Source organism: Stegostoma tigrinum, chromosome 26 (genome assembly GCF_030684315.1).
Source record: "Stegostoma tigrinum isolate sSteTig4 chromosome 26, sSteTig4.hap1, whole genome shotgun sequence".
Classification (NCBI taxonomy): Eukaryota; Metazoa; Chordata; class Chondrichthyes; order Orectolobiformes; family Stegostomatidae; genus Stegostoma; species Stegostoma tigrinum.
The window spans coordinates 25,623,343-25,646,450 of NC_081379.1; the positions used below are offsets into that span (position 1 = coordinate 25,623,343).

The following is a 23,108-nucleotide window of genomic DNA, read 5'->3' on the forward strand; positions in this document are numbered from 1 at the left end:
GTTTCTAATAAAATCAAACGTACCACATGAATTTTTTTAAAAGTATGTAGTAATGAATGTCCCTCACCTTTGTTCAGGGGAAATGGTAAAGGAAATGGTTCGACTTTTCAATATATTCATGGTATCTCAGAATATCAATTTTCCAAAGAACTATCGTAAGAGTTGACTGGTTACAGTACAGTCTCTGTGGCAACTAGGAGAGATTAGTGGTTTGGGGAGCATGGTGTGATGATGTTGCAGGAGATAGAATGTAGGTGCTATTTTGGAAGAAAGGTGAAAACAAATTTAGTTCTGATTTTAGCATGCAATTTTAGTCCTAAATGCTAATTGCCATAACTTAGATTTGTCTGGAGGTACTAAGTCAATGCTAAATCTACTGAATTTTCTTGAAGATGTCCATCAAGGATGAATGTACCCAATCCCACTGAAGGACTGGGTGGCACCTCCGGTTCCGGGGCTGCTCAAAGACAGAGGGAGAGGGTTTTTTAAATTCATTCACAGGATAAGGTTATTGCTGTCTGGGCCAGCATTTATTGCCCATCCCTAATTGCAGAGTCAACCAGGTTACTGTGGGTGGCGAGTACACGTATGCCAGACCTGGTAAGAATGCAGTCTCCTCCCCCAAAGGACATTGGCTGGTTGAATGGGTGCTCGGTTTGTCTGGGATCCTCCATGCACCATAGCTTCAAGAGCAGCCATGCTATTGATGAACATTGATAACACGCCAAAGTTTTTTTTGGTAAGAAACTGATTGCTGTTATTGAAGATTTTAAAGCAAATGAAATATGGCTAAAAGAAATCCAGGAGGAAGCCAAAAAGATATTTATCAGTGACTTTAATGCAGAGTCAGAGTCGATGCCAAAAACCCCTTCAGAAAGAAAATGGTGTAGGAAGTAGCTATCTGTTGTCCAGGATCCAAATTAGAGGTTTTCTAGAAGCAGAGGACATTTAAGACGTTTTGCGTCAGTTTTGCAGCCAGAACATTCACAGGAGATAATTGACTGCACTAGCAGAGCAGAGCTGAGCAGGCACATCCCGTCTGCCTAACGTGATCAATATGCCATGCAGCAGCAACAATAGCCAGTCTAGAAACTGAAAAATGTGATATTGCACTAGCTAACAGTAGAGTTCCACTGGTTGAACTTACACCGAATGACAATAAGGTTGCAAATTATGAAAGAGTCATGTGGCTATCTTAGCTCAAACTGTTTTGACTTCTGAACATAGAGTCATACAACATGGAAGCAGACCCTTCAGTCCAACTCATTCATGCTGACCAGCATTCCCATGCTAAACCTGACCCATTTGCCTGCATCTGTCACATATCCCTCTAAACCTTAACTATTTATGTACTGTCCAAATATCTTTTAAATATTAAATATGAGTTTGTACCTGCATCTATCACTTCCAATGGCAGTTCATTTCATATAAGCACCACCCTCTGTGTGGGGAAAAAAAATGCTTTTCAGGTCCATTGTAAATTCTTCTTCTTGCACATTAAACCTATGCCCTCTAGTTTTGAACATGCCAACCCAAGGGAAAAGATCTTTGCTATTCACCATTACTATGCCCCTCATGGTTTTATAAACCTCCTATAAGGTCACCCCTTGACCTGATCTGCTCCAGAGAGAAGACTCCCAGCCTATCCAGCATTTTCTTATGACTCAAACTCTTCAGTCCAAGTAACATCCTTCTAGATCTTTTCTGTACCCTTTCCAATTTAGTACTATCCTTCCTATGGCAGGGCGGCCAGAACTGCGCACAGTATCCCTGAAGTGGCGTCACCATTGTCCTGTACATCACATTTCAACTCCTATATTCAGTACTTTTGACCAATGAAAACAAGTTAGCAAAGTGCTGCCTTCACAACCTTGACTACCTGAGACGTCACTTTCAAGGAACCATTTCCCTGAACCCCTCAGACTCTGTTCAACAACGCTCCCCAGGACCCATTAATTGTGGAAGCCCTGCCCTTCTTTGTCTTATCAAGGTGCAACACCTCGCATTTATCTAAATTAAACTCCATCAACCACTGACGTAAACCTGGGCCTCCTGCCTCAGAGGTATGACACTGCCGCTGTGCCATAAGAACCTCTTTGCTCAGTTTTATTTCTTTACTGCTCTTAAAATAGTTATCTCATCATACCTTATCCTTCCCATACGTTTGCATTAGTAACTATTCAGGAATAGATCAGGCTTGAGGGGAAATGTATTTGTTTGGAAGGTTGCCTGTGCTTACATAATTTGCTTGTACATTAAACAACATAAATTTAGGGAAGACGAGGAACAGGACAGAATCATCTGGACCTAGTGCAGAAACCAATAAATGACCACATTTAAAAGTAATCACAAATGGATTTTTAAGATCATACTTAGGTATTTAACAGAATCTGGGTCTGTCCCCAAGTGCTGATGGAGCCAACTATTGTCCCAAAAGCATATCAAGTCAGGGTCAAGAAATTGGGTTGACTTTGCTTGTAAGCTCGATGCCAGGAGGAATGATTATAAATACTCTGAAATTGCTTCAAAATTGCAGTTGAAGCACAATCACCTCTGAGTGAGGTTAAAATCCTCTGATGAAGGGTCCAGGCCCGAAACGTCAGCTTTTGTGCTCCTGAGATGCTGCTTGGCCTGCTGTGTTCATCCAGCCTCACATTTTATTATCACCTCTGAGTGAACTTGCTTTGGAAACAATGACTCCTGCTGCAGTGAGCCCTCGCAGCCCAAACCGTGAAGCAACAAGGCTGAAAATAGATGCTGTGAACTGCTAAAGAAAATGCAGATACTGGAGAGACCCGTTCACCTATCTGGGAGTTGAGCAATATTTCAATGCAGACAGTGGTTATAACTTTGGGAAGATGAAAATAAGCTTGTTCACAACCACATTAATCATAATTGGAAATGGAAAATGATAGGCAGCCGCTGGCCCAGCTGTTCCAGATTGATGGATAAATGTTCAATGATCTAGTACGGTACAGGAATCCAGCAGAAAATTTTTGTCAATCAATGACCTGGTCAGAAAATGTTTCTGTTTTTAAGAGGGTCCTGAGAATTATGTCGATGATCAAGCACTTTCTTTCTCCTTATGTTTGTTGAGATTTCTTTTGAGGAGATGTCCTCAAGTAAAATTTATTGAGTGAAGGAAGACGTGCCTGAAAACAGTCTTGGCAAATCACATGATAATAAAAACCTCTCTGATGAAGGGTCTAGGCCCGAAACGTCAGCTTTTGTGCTCCTGAGATGCTGCTTGGCCTGCAGTGTTCATCCAGCCTCACATTTTATTATCTTGGAATTCTCCAGCATCTGCAGTTCCCATTATCTCTTGGCAAATCACATGATGTGTTTCAGAAATCACAGAATACATACACTGTGGAAGCAGGTCATTCAGCCCATCGAGTCCACACAGACTCTAAAGAATCAGCCCAGGCACACCCCCTACCCTATCTTCCTGCATTTACCATAGCTAATCCACCTAACCTGCATACCTTTGGAGTATGGGAGGAAACTGGAGTGCCTAGAGTAAACCCACGCAGACATGGGGAAAATGTGCAAACTCCACGCAGACAGTCACCTGAGAGTGGAAACCTCCAGTGTCAAGTGAACAGTAAAAGGAAACATAGCTTTAAGTAGTGCACAGAATTCTCAGTGATGACTTATTTACTCATATTCAGTTGGTCACTATTAGGAGAGATCATTAAGTCAAGCATTGTGTAAATCATTGGCCTTGGCTTGCCTGTCAGCTCTTCATGTCAGTAACCGGTTTCTAAAGAATGGTTGTGGGTCTGAATGACCAAGGCTAGAGTCTTACTATTTCACAGCTCCCATACTTGGAGATCTAGGTTGTCAGAAGCAGCCAAAAGTCTTAAAATCTGTGGGTCACGACCTAAACCTTGGGATCCAAGTTGTTAAGACAACTTTTCTTTTTATTTTGAGGTCTGGGAATGTTAGAGAGAGGAGAGTCATGAGTGTTAGAGACAGCGGCAGAAGGGTGGTTTTGAGAGGACACCTCATGCTCCACCTTCCATGCCTTCGTTTCACCCATTCTGATCACCATGTTTCCCAGTTGGGAATTCCATCATCCGGGCAGGGGTTACAGGTGAAAGGAGAGGAGTGAGTTGATGCTCTTGAATGGCCAATGACGTGATCACTTAAGGGCTTTAGTTGCTGACAAGTTGAGAATGTTGCCCATGGACCACCACCTCCAGCATTTAATTGCTGAGTGGCAAGAAGAGAGTGAATTTCTCTGGAGAGCCAACTCCCCCAGTTATTTCCCTTTTCTGCCACTTCCAGAGAGGGGAAAGTCGCATCTCTGTTCTCCAAGTGGTTTACAGACTCCTGAATTTAATTATTATTCAGCCCTTTAACCATTCTTTAGAAACCTGTTACTCACATTGGCCTCAACATCTATTTCATGATAGAAACATAGAAAAGAGGAGCAGGAGTTTGCCATTTGGCCCATTTGAGCCTGCTGCGCTTTTCAATGTGATAATGGCTAGTCATAGAGTCATAAAGCATCGAAACAACAGACCATTTGGCCCAACCGGTCCAATAATCCCAAACTCAACTAGTACCTGTTCTTCTTTCTCCCCATGGCATTTGATCCCATTAGCTGTAAGAAATATTATAAAACTCGTTGAAAATATACTGCAGTTGCTGGAGAATCCGAGATAACAAAGTGTGGAGCTGGTTGAACACAGCAGGCCAAGCGATGCTGCTTGGCCTGCTGTGTTCATCCAGCTCCATACTTTGTTATCCCTAAAAGGTATACCCTGTGCAACAACAACTGTCCCCCCGCCTCACCACCACCAAACTTCTGGGTTTCATGGTCATTGAGAACAGTCTCCATTTAACTTGCCCAGTCCTGTCAGATTTATTGGATTCGATGAGCACCCTCCATTGTACTGCCACCACCATGTCATTCTTCTAAACTTCAGTGATTTATATTCCTAACCAATCTAGTCTCTCTTCATACTTCAGTCCTGTTAGTCTGGTAAAGCTTTGCCTTACTCCCATAATTAAAACATCCTTCCCCAGATAATAAAACCAAAACTGCACACAGTGCTCTAGATGTACTCTCACCAAAGCCCTGCACAACTGCAGCAAGGCTTCCATGCTCCCATAGCCAAATCGTCTCACTAGGAAGGCCAACATACCGTTAGCTCTTCTTTCACAAGGGTATCATGTGCTGAATAAGAGCAACATTGATACTGCAACAAGAGAACCCATGTGGGCCACTTGTTTATTTTAACACCTATTGTATTTGACCAAAGTCACACCATGTTTTTGTTATTATCCTTAAGAATTACTGCTATGTTTGTTAATATGTTCTTGGTGCTCAGATTGAATGCTATAAATTACTCCATTTGGGTGGAACATCTGAAATACAGTATTGGAAGCCAACTATTGGTATTGTGGGTCTGCCCACTGCAGCGGTTCAAGAAGGCAGCGCTATCATCTTGAGGGTAATAAGAGATGGGCAAGTAATGCTGGCCCAACCAGCGATAGTCTCATCATCCATGAGTGAATATAATAAAAAAGTTCCTGTGACAGCACTGTTCATTTGAACAGAGAGTGAAATAGTCAAACTAGATCAATGGTCTCAGTTCTGAATGGGGCTTCTGCAGCAAGGGATGTTGAAAACTGGAGTTTGTCACATCACCAAGTGGTCTAAGAAGGCAAGAAAGGGGTTAGTATGTTAGCTAAAATGGAGAAACAGCATATTCATGAATGTATTAATTAATGTAATGATGGAATTCAGTAAAACCATTTGTGATTTCTATATCTTCACCAGACCATGAAATGAAACAGATGGCAGTTTTTTAACCTGTCACTTTACCATCTGCTAACTGAGACCTCCATTGGTTGATTGAAAAGATACATGTTTTGCTACCTAAATCTCAATTTCTTTTAATAAGCTGGGACATTACACTATTTTCTCTAAAGTTTGGAAAAAGTAAAGTCAAAGAAAAGTCAAGAAGCTCTGATGTTGCACTTATAAATTAGGCGGGTATAGTTTTTTAAAATCTGTCTGCTATCTTTGTCTTTTTCATTCTTTTCTTGCTTGTTTCTCACCTTTTGTCTTTTCTTCTTCATGCTGCCCCCAAAACACAAGCTTAAAACATTTTCTGGTTTGTAAAGAATGCACTACACGGTGTATAAACATACACTGTATAGCTATGATAAAACTTGTTGGATATGTGTACTTGTTCTTGATTATTAGTTGAAGAAAAATTTCAAACAGAAAAGCTTTAGAACATAATGAAAAATATGGCCATGTACAGCCAATAAATTATTAATGGTGACAAGAGAGATACAAAGAGCATTCAGTAAAGCATTCAGTATCCCAGGCTTGGTAAATAGTGGAATAGAGTACAAGATGAACTGGTATAAGATGCTGGTTTGATCTCAGCTGGAGTATTGTGTACCATTCTGAGTGCCACACTGAAGGAACAATGTGAACGCATTGAAAATAGTGCAAAAGAGGTTGATGACTTCCATTGATGAGTTACTTCAGTTGTGAGGAAAGATTGGACTTTGTTCCCTGGAGGGAAGAAGGCTAAATTGAGATTTGATGCAAGTTTTCAAAATCATGAAGTGCCCACAAAGAATGGATAGGGAGAAACTGTCCCTACTCGAACAAATTCAGAACCAAAAGGCACAGCTTTAAAGTGTTTTGCAAAAGGAGCAAATGCAACGTGCCAAAACATTTTTTCCACATAGTGGTAGTTTGGGTATGAAATGCTCTGCCTGCAGTGCAGTGGAGGCAGGTTCCATTGAAACATTCGAAAGGGTATTGAATGAGTACAAAAAATGTGAATAGCTATGGGACAGGTCTCCATCCTGGCCTCTTCTATCCTCTTTCCTCAAATTCACTGTCACCCCTAAACTACTTTCTCAAAGAAATATTTCCTGCCTATAGTCACAGTTGTCCTCTAATTTCTGCCAACTTCTGTAACCATCCATGGTCTTTTCACAAACTTGCCTATCTTTAGCCACATTCTTTCATTCTTTGACATTCACATCTCTGTTCCCTTTCAACCTTGCTTACTCATGTATTTCTCTGGGGATAAAACTGTTTTCCAGTAACTTGTGACCATGGTTCCCTGCTTCTAATTGCACAACATTTGGCCCTCCACTTATTTCTGCAGTCATCGTTTTGCTCAACCATTTCTTCACTTCCATTTCCATCATTTGATGCCTTGTTCACAGAAATACATGCCTCATTTGATTCCCCATTCTGTAAATTGTCAGAATCATCATCAAGTTTATTTCAGTAAAATTGTTGAAATTCCAGTACTTTATTATTTGAATACTAATTCTAAAATTTCAAAGTTTAACACTTTAGGTTTTATTTTAATAAAAATGTTTGAACGTCAGTTCTATTGTCCTTACTTTTCTCTTCTCTTCCACTTCCTCCCATTTTCTCTTTTGCCTATTTTTTTTCGACAACATCTGTTTTATCTACGGTTTATATTTCAGTTAAAAAAACTCAAATCTCTTTAAACAACAATACTGCACATAGTGAAAATCTAAAACCAACATTAGACAAGTTTAGGTCACTGGCATTTGTGAAGCAGATAACTGGGTTGAACTTTTGCATCAGATTCACAAACTTATCTGTTCACGTGACTGATGCGATCCATTTTCTCTCATTTCTGTCCGACACCCACTGACTACATGTGCCTTTTTGAGAGTGGTTTTTTAGTGTTAAAAAATGGGCACCATAAAAGGACAGAGAAATGCTAATTGATATGGAACATGTTTGTCTCTCCTCATACATCAAAATAGAAAAATGCCTTTCTACTTAATTAGTAGTGAATGATGCACTACATTATATAATCCAGCAGAACCGATAATTTGATTGCGAATGTAGTAATATTTGCATTATAAGTGTATCATCTGAATATCTGTGGATGATTTTGAAAATTGCAGTAGGATATTTTTAACAGTTGGCTATAGGCCCGTGTTTGTGCCTACGAGCTGTGTCTTTATGGATACTAATCAAACAGCTGCTTTACAGGACGTTGAACTTTAATGTGGCATGTTTCAAGTTTTCAAGGAATGTTACTGAACTTCAATATTTGTTAAAATTCTGCATCCTTTTAACTTTTTATTATCCTGTAGGCCACAGGTGATTTCCATGGCAATATTTTAGTTGGCCCAGCACAACAACCCGGAGTGATGAGTACATCACAACAGACTTCAAAACCTACCAAGGCAAGCATTTCGCAGTTGTTTGCACCAAATACAGCTCAGAATGCCGTCCGGTTACAGCCCAAAGCTGAACAGGTCACTCCTACAACCTCTCACAAACAGGCACCTTCGCCCACGCCAACGAGTAAGTAACCATCTGAATTTAAATAGGATTTTGAAAATTTGCATTATTTCTCTGATTTCTTTTGCAGGAGCATTAGTAATCTACGGAGACCACTGAGACACATTTTAGTGAATATTTCATTCAGTTTATCTACTGAAAATTAGAGGGAATTTGCTCCCAATAGAGTTTTACAGGCTTCGCGTATAATTTTATATTAGTTTGTGTACTTTATCCTCTTCAATTTGCAGGGTTAGAGACAAACTTTTGGCATATATGGTGAGCACGAGGGGGCATAGCTTTAAATTGAGGGGTGAAAGATATAGGACAGATGTCAGAGGTAGTTTCTTTACTCAGAGAGTAGTAAGGGTATGGAACGCTTTGCCTGCAACAGGAGTAGATTCACCAACTTTAAGTACATTTAAGTCGTCATTGCACAAGCATATGGACGTACATGGAATAGTATAGGTTAGATGGGCTTCAGATTGGTATGGCAGGTCGGCACAACATTGAGGGCCGAAGGGCCTGTACTGTGCTGTAATGTTCTATGTTCTATATATCTGGAGCTAGCAGATGGACCACAGCACTTTCTTGTATATTTTTCCTTCCAGATGTGTCTTCCTACATTATTTTATGATCTATATGAAACCAAGTTGATTAGTAGTGCACTGACTACATTAATTGCCTGTGTAATAATAAACATTGCGGACCAAGAATTCCTGAATCTTGGACAGGTTGAATTTGTAGATCTGTAGTGCTCCGGTTATATCAATGTTCTGGGGTTGGAGGGTTCAAGGGTTGGAGAGATGGATTGCTGGGGGGCAGCAAAGTTACTCACCTGGTATGTTGTCACAGCTCCTTTTTGAGATTAAATGGCATGGTGCTGAATATGTTAAAATACATAATTTGTCAACCGAATTTTAAAGCACATAAACACAATTAGTTTAATTTATTGTCCTTCAGGCCGGGATCGACAGAATTCAGGCCAAGGATCTCCAGCAACTACAGAGAGAATCCCAAGCCCACAGCCTCCCATAAACAATTCCACAAAAGCTAAACCAGACCAACCATTTAAGGTAACAGGTTTGTGAAGTAGTTTATGTTTTATTTCATCACTTAGTAAATGTATGTGGATCTCAATTTGGGGATAGTTGCAGAACTAGCCCGAAACCTTTATGAAGCTGCTACATAGTTGTGTTTGCAGTTTTGCTTTGGAAATCTTGCATTCAGGAAATCACCTGTCGACTAGTACTGGAATTTAGTTGTTGCTTAATTTAAATAGAGTTGTTTGCAATAATGGAAAGATTTGTATAAACTTCTTTCTATCAAATTGATACGTTATTAGAAGTAAAAATACAATTCATTTCTTACCATCGCTGACTTTCTTTTTTCTCTCTCACTCCCTCCCTGTCTCCCTCAACGACTCCATGCTGCTTGTCCCTAACTTTCCTAGGTTAGCTCAGTAGCATAGGTTGATCTCAATTTTGATGACAACTGTGGAAGAACGGTGTACACGACTGAAATTTAAACAGAGGAACTATAAAGTTTGAAAGCTTTAAAGGATATTTTAACTCATTGTAAGCCTTTTTAGAGATGAAAGGGTCAAGAAATTAAAAAAAGAATAGGCAAACATGCAGGGTAAGGAAACCAAGATAAAGCTGTGCACTTGCAGGCAGTAAATGAGACTGATCAATATAAGCTTCTCCACTAATCAACACTGAGGAAACTTTTCTTCTTTACCATTATCGTGGAGTCCTAGAGCTGTACAGCATGGAAACGGACCCATTGATCCAACTTGTCCATTTTGACCAGATATCCCAAATTAATCTAGTCCCATCTGCCAGCATTTGGCCTGTATCCTTCTGAACCTTTCCTAATAAGATACACATCTAAATGCTTTTTAAATGTAATTGAATCAATCTCCATTACTTCCTCTGGCAGCTCATTCCATACACACACCACTAATCTGCATAAAAATATTGCCTCTTAGGTCCCTTATAAATCTTTGCCCTCTCGCCTTAAACCTATGCCCTCTAGGTTTGGATTCTGCTACCCTGGGGAAAAGACATTGTCTATTTCCCCTATCTGTACATCTCATGATTTTGTAAACTTTTGTAAGGTCACCCCTCAGCGTCCAATGCTCAAAGAGAAAATAGCCCAACCTGTTCGGCCTCTCCCTATAACTCAAATCCTCTGACTCTGGCAACATCCTTGTAAATCTTGATTCGATGACAAACTTTGATGACATCTGCAAACTTGCTGACCACACCTCCTACGTTCACATCCAAATCATTCGTATAAAAGATAAAAGCACTAATCCTTGTGGCACACTGCTGGTCGCATAAATGTGCCTGATACTTCTGTGGTAATACTTGACCCTTTTGGTGGATAAACTAACCATGACACATCAGCTTTTGAATACCTGGTGATGCTTTCTATGTAGTATTACTGAAAGAATTGTGTATTTTGTTTGGGATGCTTCTAAAGAAGCTAATAGGATATTTATGTGCCTTTAAGGATACTATTGGGTATGTTGTCCCAGAATCTGTTTGCAAGAGTAGTCTTTGCTTTTAGCAGTTGTCTGCACATTACAGTTTGTTATCTGAGATTGCACTTGTGTGTGAGAACAACGCAGTTGTTAAAATTTTGGCCTATTTGGCATCTCACTGCAGGTTCTCTTCTAATTGCATATTGTTGAGGTATTTGCATGTAGAAATCCATATGTATTTACCAGGAGATGCAAAAAATAAAATAATAATTGTTGCATTGACAAATGACAGGCTTGAGTAACAAAGAGGAAACAATGCAAAAAGGTGAAGAAAAGACAAAAATTTGTTTCCTTTTAATATTATTGTATTCTTTCCATGAACTGCCAAATACTTACTTTTGCCTCAAAACCATGGATACCCATTTCAAATGGGTATCTTGGGTATCTTGAATACCTGAACAGTAAGAAATGATAATGAAAACTAAAACTCCTAAAATAGAAGATCCATATATCTAAAAATGCACAAAATGGACAGAGTTCTACTGGAGTCAATTTGAATGCTTTCTGTGTTTGTCCAATTATTTCTTGGAGAATAAAGTTTATAAATTTATATTATGATGGTATTGCAAGGAGCATACTTGTAAACATATACAATTATGTTTGGGACAAGACACTGACATAAAGACTCACAGCACAGAGACAGCCCCTTCGGCCCAAACTGGTCCATGCCGAGCAAAATATCCATCCTTGCTAACCCCATTTCTCTGCACTTGGCCCAAATCCTTCTGAACCTTTGCTATCCATGTATTTGTCCCAATGTCTTTTAAATGTTGGTAACATAGCCAACCTCCACCACTTCTGCTGGCAGCTCATTCCAAATGCATACCACCTTCTGTGTAAAACGATTGCCCCTCAGGTCCCCATGTTTTCTTTCCCCTCTTGCCTTCAGCCATTACCCTGGTCCCAGATGGGTTTCTCTATAGTGAAGGCAAAAGCTTTGGAATGATTCACAAAAATTTAGAATCTGAAAGAATAAAGACCTCTATCTTATAATACCATAATATTGTCTTCTCAAATTCATTATTATTTTGTTATTTACTCTTCCTAACAAATTAGGATATTGTAGGTGAGTCCAATCTTGTCTTACATTTGTGTGCAGTATGTATTTCTGGTGACGTACAGTAGGAAGCCTTTTATTGCCTACAGGCTATTATGTTTAAAATATAATTTTCTTTGTTTGCAGAGTCTGAGAATGAACCATATTTCAGCAGAACAGAAGAGGCGATTTAACATTAGAATGGGTTTTGACACACTTCACAATCTGGTGACCACTTTAAAATCCCAGCCTAATATAAAACCGGTGGGTTGGTTGATTAGATGCACATTAGTTTTTGCTTGTTGTGTTGCTTATGGATAAGGAATGACGGTTTGAAACCCAGTTTTCATAATTCAGAGTGCATGTTTCAGAAATTCCCCATGAATTGAACCTGGATTGTAACTATTACAGCATAGAATCTGGAAATGTTTTGCCAGTTTGCGTTTGTGGCTCAAGTGGACAGGTTTACAAATTCAGAGATGTGCAACATCCCTTGGATTAGGAGGTCAGATCCATGTGGTGCAATCATCGAGTTGCCAGATGGAAACTGTCTGGAAATTTCTTTCCGTGCCTTCCTTTGTCCGTCCCTCTCCCTCCCCCTCTCTGCCCTTCCCCACTATTGGTTGAAAATTCAAAAGAAAATCCATTGCTCAGGTTTAAAGTAGAAACTTGTTCACTTAACTCAAGACTCTGTTCAGCTTGCCACCTTTTCCCTCCTGTCTGGCCAATAAGCATCAACTCCTAAATAAAAACAGAAAATAGTGGAAATACTCAGCAGATCTAGCAATATTTGAATTGAGTGAAAGAATGAATGTTGTAACTGAAACCTGAAACGGTTCTCTTTCTCACAAATAAAATTCTCAGTTTCCAACAGAATGGTGTTAACCCTGCTTGTATTTTAACCAAATATTTTGATATCATTCCTGTAGATGAGCAATGCAGCAACACTGCAGAAAACTGTGGAATACATAGCAAAACTACAACAGGAGAGGTCACAGATGCAAGATGAAGCAAAACGTCTCAGGGAAGAAATTGAGGAGCTTAATGCATCAATCAAGTGGGTGTACAAGTTCTGTTACGTTTCTAAAATCCATTGTTGTTCTTCTGGAATTCTATATCATCGCTTCAAACCCTGTATTTTTTTTTGCAACTACAAACTCCAAAAATTGATTTTATGTGATATATACTCTATATTATGTAATTTAACAACTTCTTCCCAACTGCCAATTTTAAACAGCGGAAAATGTAATAAAGATGATGGATTGCAAAATTCCTTTAATTGCAGTTCCTTACTTGTTACATTGCATAATTTAACATTTGTCGCGTATAGTAACGGCTGTAACTCTATAATTGTGGTATTTATTATGATTAACTGTCGACATCACCAAAAAATGTTTGCATTGTCAACTTTGTTTTTAATTTTGCTGTTGATTTCAAGAATTTTTTTGGTTAAACTCCTGAGATGTGTTTGACAATACTGGCCAAATTTTTCTGGCTCCATGCATTAAAGATTATACTTTCTTAGAGTACTGCTGCACATTTTTCTTTTGTGTTCCCATGGAGGATGCAGCAGTTTCAACAGTGCATGTTCCATGAGCCAGTGGTTCTACAGTTTTTTGTCCAGTCCGCTTCTGACTCTGCTGACTCTTGGTGCAACATCGAAAGGACTGTTGGCAATGAAACTCAGTCCTTAACTGAAAAGAGGTGCAGGTAATAACTAGTAAGCATGATGCAGGCAAATTTTGCTTCTTCATAACTTGGGAATGAATACTCAATAGCTCACTCCTATCCATTCACAAACTAAAGTTAATAATTCAGCATAGAGTAGAGATAGGAAAAGTTCTGTGCACCGCGTTTATAAGTTTCACTACTCAAGTTATTTGAGTGGTTAAATTGCATTGTACTTTGTGTAGTTGTAGAAGTTGATTCTGCTCATTGAATGATTTGACCCAACAATGATAGTAATTTGAAACTGCAAATTCCCAATTTCAGTACCTGCCATAAGCAGCTTCCTGCAACGGGTGTCCCAATGACGCAGCAACGATTTGATCATATGCAGGAACTGTTTGATGAATACGTCAAATCAAGAACACTTCAGAATTGGAAGTTCTGGATTGTATCCTTTTAATGCTGAAACATGGTAAATTATGTGGTGTAGCATTTCCATTCAGGTGCATTTTGTTTAAAAGCATACAAACAGCATAAGGCATCAAGGAATTTGCAATACAGGCTATATGCAGCACAAAGCGATTTTTCCACAGTTTTCTTTACAAACTGTATCTACTCTCTACATTTAAGATGACGATGAGGAATTTCTTCTGTCAGAATATTGTTAAGCTTTGGAATTCTATTCCACAGATGGTAGAAGAAGCTGGGCATGTGAACGTATTAGAGGATGAGTTGGACAGATTTTTGATTTATAGGAGAGTCGAGAATTATAGGAGACAGGCAGGAAATTATAGTTAAAGACACAAGCAAATCAATAATGACCTTGTTGAATGAAATAGATCAATGGTCCTAGCCTTGCTTTTATTTCTTATCTTATTATGATCCTAACATTACCTGCATTTAGTTTTTGAACAAAAATTTAACAACATTTTTAAGGATGTTAAGGCTAACACCTGACTTTGTTGTAAAATTGTTTCTTGTTGGTTTTAATCATTTCTTATTTGGAGGTCAGTCAGTACTGGTGGCTGGTTTGCGATAGAGTGATGCCAACGGCATGGGTTTGATTCCTGCACCAGCTGAGTTTACTGTGAAAGACACCCCTTCTCAACTTCTACCCTCACCTAAGGCATGGTGACCCTCAGGTTAAACCACCGCCAGTTTTCTCTGTCTGTAATGAGAGAGCAACTGTATGGCCCGCTAGGAGCAAGGTGCCTTTACTTTAGTATATTACTAATTTGCTATCAAGTGTGCTCAAATACATGCATCTTCAGAATAATAACTTAGTAGTATTGAACTTCTTCAGCCTAGTAATGATGTTTGCTGTTAATGATAAAATTTAAAAACATTTGTGATCCTTGACACTCTAATCAGTTCAGCATAATCATAAAGCCTTTGTTTGATTCTTTCAATGATACCGTCGTGACTACAAGTTTAGATGATTTATGCAAGACAACGCTGTCATGGTTGGATCAGTACTGTTCTCTACCAGTACTTCGACCAAGTAAGTCAATTATAACAAAGTTGAAGTAAATCATCTCTTAACTTTAGGGTTTCACGGTTTTCCTTGTTAAAACACAAAAGCAGATAAAGATCATATAGGTTCTTAGAAACAAAAGTTGTACACAGTAACACTAAAATGCATGTTAAAAATTTCATTTGATATGTTCAAAATCATGAATTGTTTGGACATAATTTACAGAGCATTGGCAACTATAAGTTTGTTTCTCAAGTCCAAAGCTAAAGGAGTAACACCTTCAAGGCATGTAGTCAAGATGGGGTTGACTATTCACATAAGAATTATGTACACAAATGGCATTTAACATAAATAATAAAACCAATGAGTTATAAGCACAGATAAAGGATCTTTGGAAAGAATAGGGGTGTGATGTAAAGATGAATTGTAGGTATATTGGTAGACAAACTCACCACAACATTAATAGAACAAAATAACAGTCAGTGAAAAGACCAAGGATAAAACTGAGGTACAACAAAGGATGCAAAAAGCTACCGATTGCCTGATAGGAGTATCATGGTGGAGGGTATATCAGTATGAAAATCAGCAAAGCAAGTAGCTGAAACAACTTGGCTATACAGTGATGGGAGATATTATTTTGTTTTCATATATACTGGAACAGTAGCTCAAAAAGAAGAGGTTCAGAATTTCTGGAATGTAATCAAGAGTTTTCTGCAAAAATATGTTTTAGAATTAGCAAGGGGATAAGGCTGTATTAAATTTAAGTGATTGGTAGCAAACTGGGCTATTTAACAATCTGACTGCAATGAAAAGTTTTGTGTCCATCACATAATTTGAACTTGATGTTTGGTTCACCGAGTTTTTTGATGTCCTATGACAAAAGTACACCCTGGCGAAAGACAGAGTCTCCACATTCAACACTTTGAATAGTATTGATTAACAAACAATGTAAAATATTGTGTCAAATTAAAAGAAAAGCTCTCAAAAGTGAGAATCCAGCAGATGGGAAAACTTTTTTAAAAAAAGAAACAAAGTAATATGCTAAAAGGGAACAAGAATCCTTGTTTGCAAGAAATATAAAAACTAACTGGAGATGATTTTAGAAGTATATTGAGAAAAAGAGAGGGGATGAAGGCCAATTTGGGCTCAATAAGGATATGCTATAATGGCCAATAAATGTTTCTTTTTTCACAGTAGGAAAAGAACATTGAGGAAATGAATAAAATATATATCCAGATCCGATGGCTTGAACCCTAGGCAATTAATAAAATGTGGAAATTTGCAGATATTTGCAAATTTAAATTTGTTAAATTTAGGATTTCTAAATAACAGAATTGGAAATGCAACATTATTTAGGAGGGGAAGGAGAGAGAAATGACATAACTGCAGATAGTTTAACATCTGATGTGGGAAAATTACTGGAATAAATCATCAGCCACAGAGCAAATGAGCTGTTGAATGAGTATAAAAGTTTTCCAGAGGCTCAAACGTAACTGTGACACATCAGTCATGTCTAATAATCTTGTTGAATTATTTTGAGGAAATGATGAACATGCTGAACGTAGATTTGACAGTATGGATTTCCAGACACATTTGATGAAATTCTACACACAAGCTTGACTTGGAATTTCTGTCATAGTTACACTCAGGAACACTCCTGCTGGAGCTGAAATTAATTATGTTGCTTAAAACTATATGAAATTTTCAGCATATGTTATGAACTTAAATACAATGTTTCGAGGTTCCCTTATGGTCATTGATTGTTCTCACTCTGTCTGAATGCATCTCCAATCATATATCGTGCATGTTACAGTCTCATAGACATATATATTTTTATTGGTATCTTAATGCAATTAAATCATAGAATCCCTCAGTGTGGAAGTAGGCCATTTGGCCCATCAAGTCCACATTGACCCTCCAAAGGGTATTCCACCAAACCCACATCCTTACCCGATCCCTGCAACCCTCCATTGCCCATGGCTAATTCACCTAGCCCGCACATCCCTGGATACTACAGGGCAACTTAGCATGGCCAATCCACTTAAATGGCTCTTTGGACTGTGGGAGGAAACTGAAGCACCTAGAGGAAACCTATGCAGGCACAGGGAAAATGTGTAAACTCCACAGCGATAGTTGCCTGAGGCTGGTGTCAAACCAAGGTCCCTGAGAGATAGTAAGAACTGCCGATGCTAGGGTCTGAGATAACAAGGTGTAGAGCTGGATGAACACAGCAGGCCAGGCAGCACCAGAGGGGCAGGAAAGCTGACATTTCAGGCCTGGACCCTTCTTCAGAAATGGGGTAGGAGAAGGGCACTCTGAAATAAATAGAGAGAGGGGGAGGCGATGATGGAAGGTGGATAGAGGAACAGTTAGGCGCAGAAAAGACAGACAGGCCTGCCTCCTTGACCTGTCTGTCTGTCTGTCTGTCTCTCTCTCTCTCTCTCTCTCTCTCTCTCTCTCTCTCTCTTTCTCCCCCCCCCCCCCCCACCACCACCACCACCAAACTTCATTCGTCTGACCTCTAGCAAAAACAATCCCAATCTAGCCAATCGCTCCTTATACATCAGACCCCGCCATCCACAGAATCAGCCTGGTAAACTTTCAATGCACTTCCTTGAGAGCAAGAGTATCCTTTCTCAGGAAAGGAGACCAAAAGTGCACATAATATTCCAGGTGTGGCCTCACCATGGCCCTCTAACTACAACAACACATCCCTGCTCTTGTACTCGAAATCTCTCACAATGAAGGCCAACATACCACTTGCCTTCTTTACCGCCTGCTGCACCTGCATTCACACCTTCAGCAACTGGTGCACACTCCCCTCTCCCAATTTACAGCCATTCAGGTAATAATCTGCCGCCTTGTTTTTGCTTCCGAAATGAATAACCTCACATTAATCCAAATGATACTGCATCTGCTATTGATTTGCCCGCTCACCCAACTTGTCAAGATCATACCGAAGGATCTCTGCATCCTCATCACAGTTCATCACCCCCAAACTTGGTATCATCTGCAAATTTGGAGATGTTAGGTTTTCTTCCCTCATCCAATTTATTAATATATACTGTGAATAGCTGGGGTCCCAGCGTTAATCTCTGTGGCACCCCACTAGTTACTGCCTGCCAATTTGAAAAGGACCCGTTAATTCCTACTGTTTGTTTCCTGCCTGCCAACCAGTTTTCTTTTCATCTCCGTATACTTTCCCCAATCCCATGCACTTTAATCTTGCAACATTAATCTCTTATGTGGGACCTTGTCAAATGCTTTCTGAAAGTTCAAATATACTACATCAACTGGCTCCCCCTTGCAGTTCTACTAGTTACACCTTCATAAAATCCCAACAGATTTGTTAAGCATGATTTCCTTTTCATAAATCCAGGCTGACTGTGTCTGATCCTGCTGCTGCTTTCTAAATGCTGTGCTATAAAATTCTTGACGATGGATTCGAGAATTTTCTCCACTACCAATTTTAGGCTCACCGGTCTGTAATTCCCTATTGTCTCTCCACCTCCCTTTTTGAATATTGGAGTGACATTAGCCGCCCTTCAATCTGCAGGAACCATTTCATAGTCTATAGAATCCTGGAAGATGACCGCCAATGCATCCACTATTTCTGGAGCTGCTTCCTTAGGTAGTCTGGGATATGGATTATCAGGCCCTGGGGATTTAGCAGCCTTCAATCCCAACAATTTTCCCAGCACCATTTCTTTACTGATCTCCTTCAGTTCTTCCATCTCACTAAATCTTGCATCCTCCAACATTTCTGGTATCTGATTTGTGTCTCGTTTTGTGAAGACAGAACCAAAGTATGTATTCAGTTCCTCAGCCATTTCTTTGTTCCCAATTTCCATTCCCCTGTTTCTGTCTGTAGGGGACTTACATTTGTCTTTACCGATCTCTTTCTCTTCACGTACCTATTGAAACTCTGAGCAGCAGTCTTTATGTTCCCTGCAAGCTTATGTACTCTATTTTCCCTTTCTTAATCAATCTCTTGATCCTTCTTTGCTGAATTCTAAACTGCTCCCAATTCTCGGATTTATTATTTTACTTGGCCAATCTCTGTATGCTTCTTCCTTGAATCAGATACTGTCTCTTATTTCCTTTGTAAGCCATGGTTTGGCCCTCTTACCCATTTTGCTTTTGTGACAGACAGGAATAAATAGTTGTTGCAGTTCCCCCATGCGTTCCTTGAATGTTAGCCATTGCCTATCCATGTCATCTCTTTAACTCTCCCCAGTCTATCAAGGCCAATTCATGCCTCATATCCTCATAGTTTCCTTTATCAAGGTTTACCATCCTGAGTGAAAGCCTCTATAATCTGAGTCGCATCAGAACTGTCAAATCCGGAGATGAAAGAGTCAGGATCAAAACACTTGTTGATGAATAAACTATATTTTCTATATGTTTGAATGAAAAGTAGTCTCTGTAATTAGAAAAACTCCATCAGTTTTAGGTTCCTAGAGTTGATGTGCCCTGTGTACCACATAATGGTTGAATGAATTGAAGTTTAAATTTTCAGACTTGTAGAAGATAAATATTTGGTGTTAGTTCTGAACTGATTTATGTTAACTTAACATTTGGGCATTAGAAGAGATTTCTACACATCTCAATAAAAGTTCAGCATGTGTTGAGTCAGCAGAATGAATGTCAGAAGGGACATATGTTTAACCTTAACTTCTAGGCTGCGCCCACAGAGAAATGAAAGAAATTGCTGTATAACTTTGTGACATGAGTAATTGTTTGGTCGGTGGAAGATAGAAAACGTTCCCTTATCCTGAGTATCTGGTAGAAAATAGACCCTACAGAGATCGATGCTGGTTTTTAGCTTTTCACCATATATATCAATGACTTGGATGGCAGTAAAAAGTGTTGTATATTCATGTTTTCAAATTACGCCGAGTTAGAAAATGTGTAAGTCATGAACATGGTTTAAAAAAAAACCTTACAAAGGGACATTGGGTAAGTGATTCCATGCAGCTAGTATATGGACTTTAGTATGGAGTCATCTGCTTCATATCCAAGAAAGAAAAAAATTATAGAACTTAAAATGTTGGTAAAAGGGGCACTAAGTTGAACTTTGTGTCTTGCACTCATCAAGACTTGAACACAAGTTTAAAAAGGGAACTCTAATTTATTCAGTACAAGAACAGAGTTCTGATTGGTTCGAACTTTGTTAACGTGGAGATGTAGATAATTGTCCATCTTAGCTGATTAAATTCAGATCTGGCAGGTAGATCTGAATAGTTTAGAATGTTGCCATGGAAATGCAGCAGGGATTGACAGTTTCCATAATCCTTTCCTCTATGAAAATGGACAAACTACCTTTGTGTTCAAAGAACAGGGTTCTGTATGTGTAACTTCTTGCACACACTAATCAACCACACTGTGATCCTGACTGATCTTAAATTGATTTCCAATGTAATTCTTAGCATCATCAGGATTATTTAGTATATGTTGTCTAATAGCAGACCTGTATCTGATGTTGGACAGTATTGTGAAATTTGCCATTGTAGGTTGATTGAGAATGATTGACATGCTGCCTGCAGCCAATGATCACACAAATGAGTAATGTGGTCTGTGTGAGTTTCAGTGCTGGTGTAATGCCAGATACTGTTGGACCATATCAAGGAACACCTCCTTTTGTCTGCAGGAAGTAAGAACAGGAGAGGTTTCTGATCAGAAGTGTGATGGGGAAAAATGGGAAACTTAGCCTGCACTAACTCCAGGCTATAATATTAATTCAAAGTGTATGTTGCCACTGCAACTCAGACTTCTTGGAGTGGGTCAGTTGATCAAGGACAGGTGTGACTGAGATTGCTTCGAACTGTGTGGAGTTAAATACTTCTTCCAACTGTTTATGAACTATCTTTTTATCCTATTTGTGTTGGAGATCATGTCACAAAATCATTGAGCCATGCAGCATGGAAACAGACCTTTCGGTCCAACTAATCTACGCTGACCATGTTCCCAAACTAAACTAGTCCCATCTATCTGTATTTGGCCCATATCCCTGCAAACCTTTCCTACTCATGTACATATCCAAATGTCTTTCAAACGTTTTAACTATACCTACATCCACAACTTTGTCTGGCAGTTCATTCCGCACACGAACCATTCCCTGTGTAAAAAAAATTTGCCCCCATGTCCTTTTTAAATTTTCCTCCTCTCACCTTAAAAATGTGCCCCGGTGTTTTGAACTCCTCCACCTTAGGGAAAAGATCTTTTGCTATTCACTTTATCTATGCCCCTCATGATTTTATAAATCTCTGTAAGGTCACCCCTCAACCTCTACGCTCCAGTGGAAAAGTTCCTGGCCTACCCAGCCTATTTTTATAACTTAAATCCTCTGGCGACATCCTGGTAAATCTTTTCTGAACTCTCTCTGGTTTGATAATATCCTTCCTATAACAAGGCAACCAAAACTGCACACAGGACCACAGATAAGACCTCACCAGCATCCTGTACAACCTCAAAATTATGTCCAAACTCCAATACTCAATAGTCTGAGTAATGAAAGCAAACATGATGAATGCCTTTTTAACAACCCTGTCTACTTTTGATGCAACTTTCAAATGTCGCTGTGGGTCAGACTTGCCTCAGGGCAGAGAATTCCAGAAGAAAGGGGAATTTCATCTGAAAGTTACAGAAAAGCTATTGTACTGTTATGTTTGTAGCACATGGGGATACAGTCTTCGCATCTGAGCAAGGCTGTTCAGAGATGAAAACAGGAAATCCTTTTTAATCTAAAGGATAGGCAAAAATGAAATTTTTCTCCCACGTTGGCTACAGTTGGTGGATCATATGGCATTTTTAGGGCTTTGAGATTAACAGATCTTTAGGAAAGGATATTAAGGATACGGAACAAATTAAAACAAATGGACTTATATCTCAGATAAACTGCAATCTTTCTAATGTTCAACAGCCTTTAAGGCCTCAAGGGACTGAGTTCTCAGGAGAGGTTGGACCAGCTAGCACTTTTTTTCTTTAGAGAGTGGAAGATTGTGGGGGGATCTTACAGAAGCATATAAGATCATGAGAGGTTTGGATAGGTTGAATGCACTTGGTCTTTTTCCCAGGGTTGGGGAGATCGAGGACTAGAGGGCATTGGTTTAAGGTAAGAGGGGAAAGAATACTTGGGAACCTGAGGGGCAACTTTTTTACACAGAGGGTGATACGTGTATGGAATGAGCTGCCAGTGGAAGTATTGAGGCAGGTATGTTAACAACATTTAAAAGGCATTTGGACAAATACATGGATAGGAAAGGTTTAGAAGGATATTGGCTAAGTGCATGGAAATGGGGTTAGTGTGGATGGACATGTTGGTCGGCATAGACCAGATTGAGCTGTAGGACTCTATGGCTCACTAATAGATTATCATTCAAGACATGAGTCAAATGTAACAAAGCTGATGCACGCAGTTGTTGTAGATTTTAATCTTAATACAGACTGCAAACCTCTAGTTGGATATTTGGATAATTGGAATATAGATATAAATTGGAATATAGAATAAGTTAATGGAACGCATTAAATACACTTTCCCAGAATGATAGCTCATCAGACTAACCAGGGCACATGCTATTTACTCTTCTGTAATGAGTAAGGTTTAATTAGTAAACTCTTATGTGGTCATCTGGGTAAGAATGATCATTAAAGTGAAGGAATTTGAGTTTAAAAAATGATGTACATAAATCTGACACTGGAATCTTGAATATAACACAAATTACATAGAATTTGGAGTGTTTGGCAAGTTAGATTGAGACTAGCACCTTCACAACAAAAGACACAACAATATACAAGAAATACCAAGGAATGCAGAATCTAATTATAGTAAGGAACTTAATTCATGACTAGTTGAGAAATAAGACTGGCAAACCTAGTGAGACTAGAAGTTGATACGTTCAGAAGACTGACAGCCTACAACTTTGAGTTCTGAAAGATATAGTTGTTGCAATAGTCATACATTACCTGTGATTGAATAATGGATTTCAGTATCAGGAAAATTCCTGAGCATATAATAAATATTACGAAGGCTTTGACAATTATATTTCACAAATGCAGTGAACTTTTG

The 23,108-nt window shown here is 39.1% G+C and overlaps 1 protein-coding gene across 1 annotated transcript in view; it reads left to right on the forward strand.

Annotated features, from left to right (window-relative positions):
• The window catches only part of mlxip (MLX interacting protein), a 107,136-nt gene that overhangs the window by 78,241 nt on the left and 5,787 nt on the right, over nucleotides 1–23,108 (forward strand). Inside the window, exons 11-16 of the mRNA XM_048556095.2 lie at nucleotides 8,125–8,338; nucleotides 9,278–9,390; nucleotides 12,046–12,162; nucleotides 12,828–12,955; nucleotides 13,891–14,014; nucleotides 14,938–15,067. Coding sequence (XP_048412052.1) covers nucleotides 8,125–8,338; nucleotides 9,278–9,390; nucleotides 12,046–12,162; nucleotides 12,828–12,955; nucleotides 13,891–14,014; nucleotides 14,938–15,067 — 826 coding nt within the window. The remainder of the gene's footprint in view (nucleotides 1–8,124; nucleotides 8,339–9,277; nucleotides 9,391–12,045; nucleotides 12,163–12,827; nucleotides 12,956–13,890; nucleotides 14,015–14,937; nucleotides 15,068–23,108) is intronic.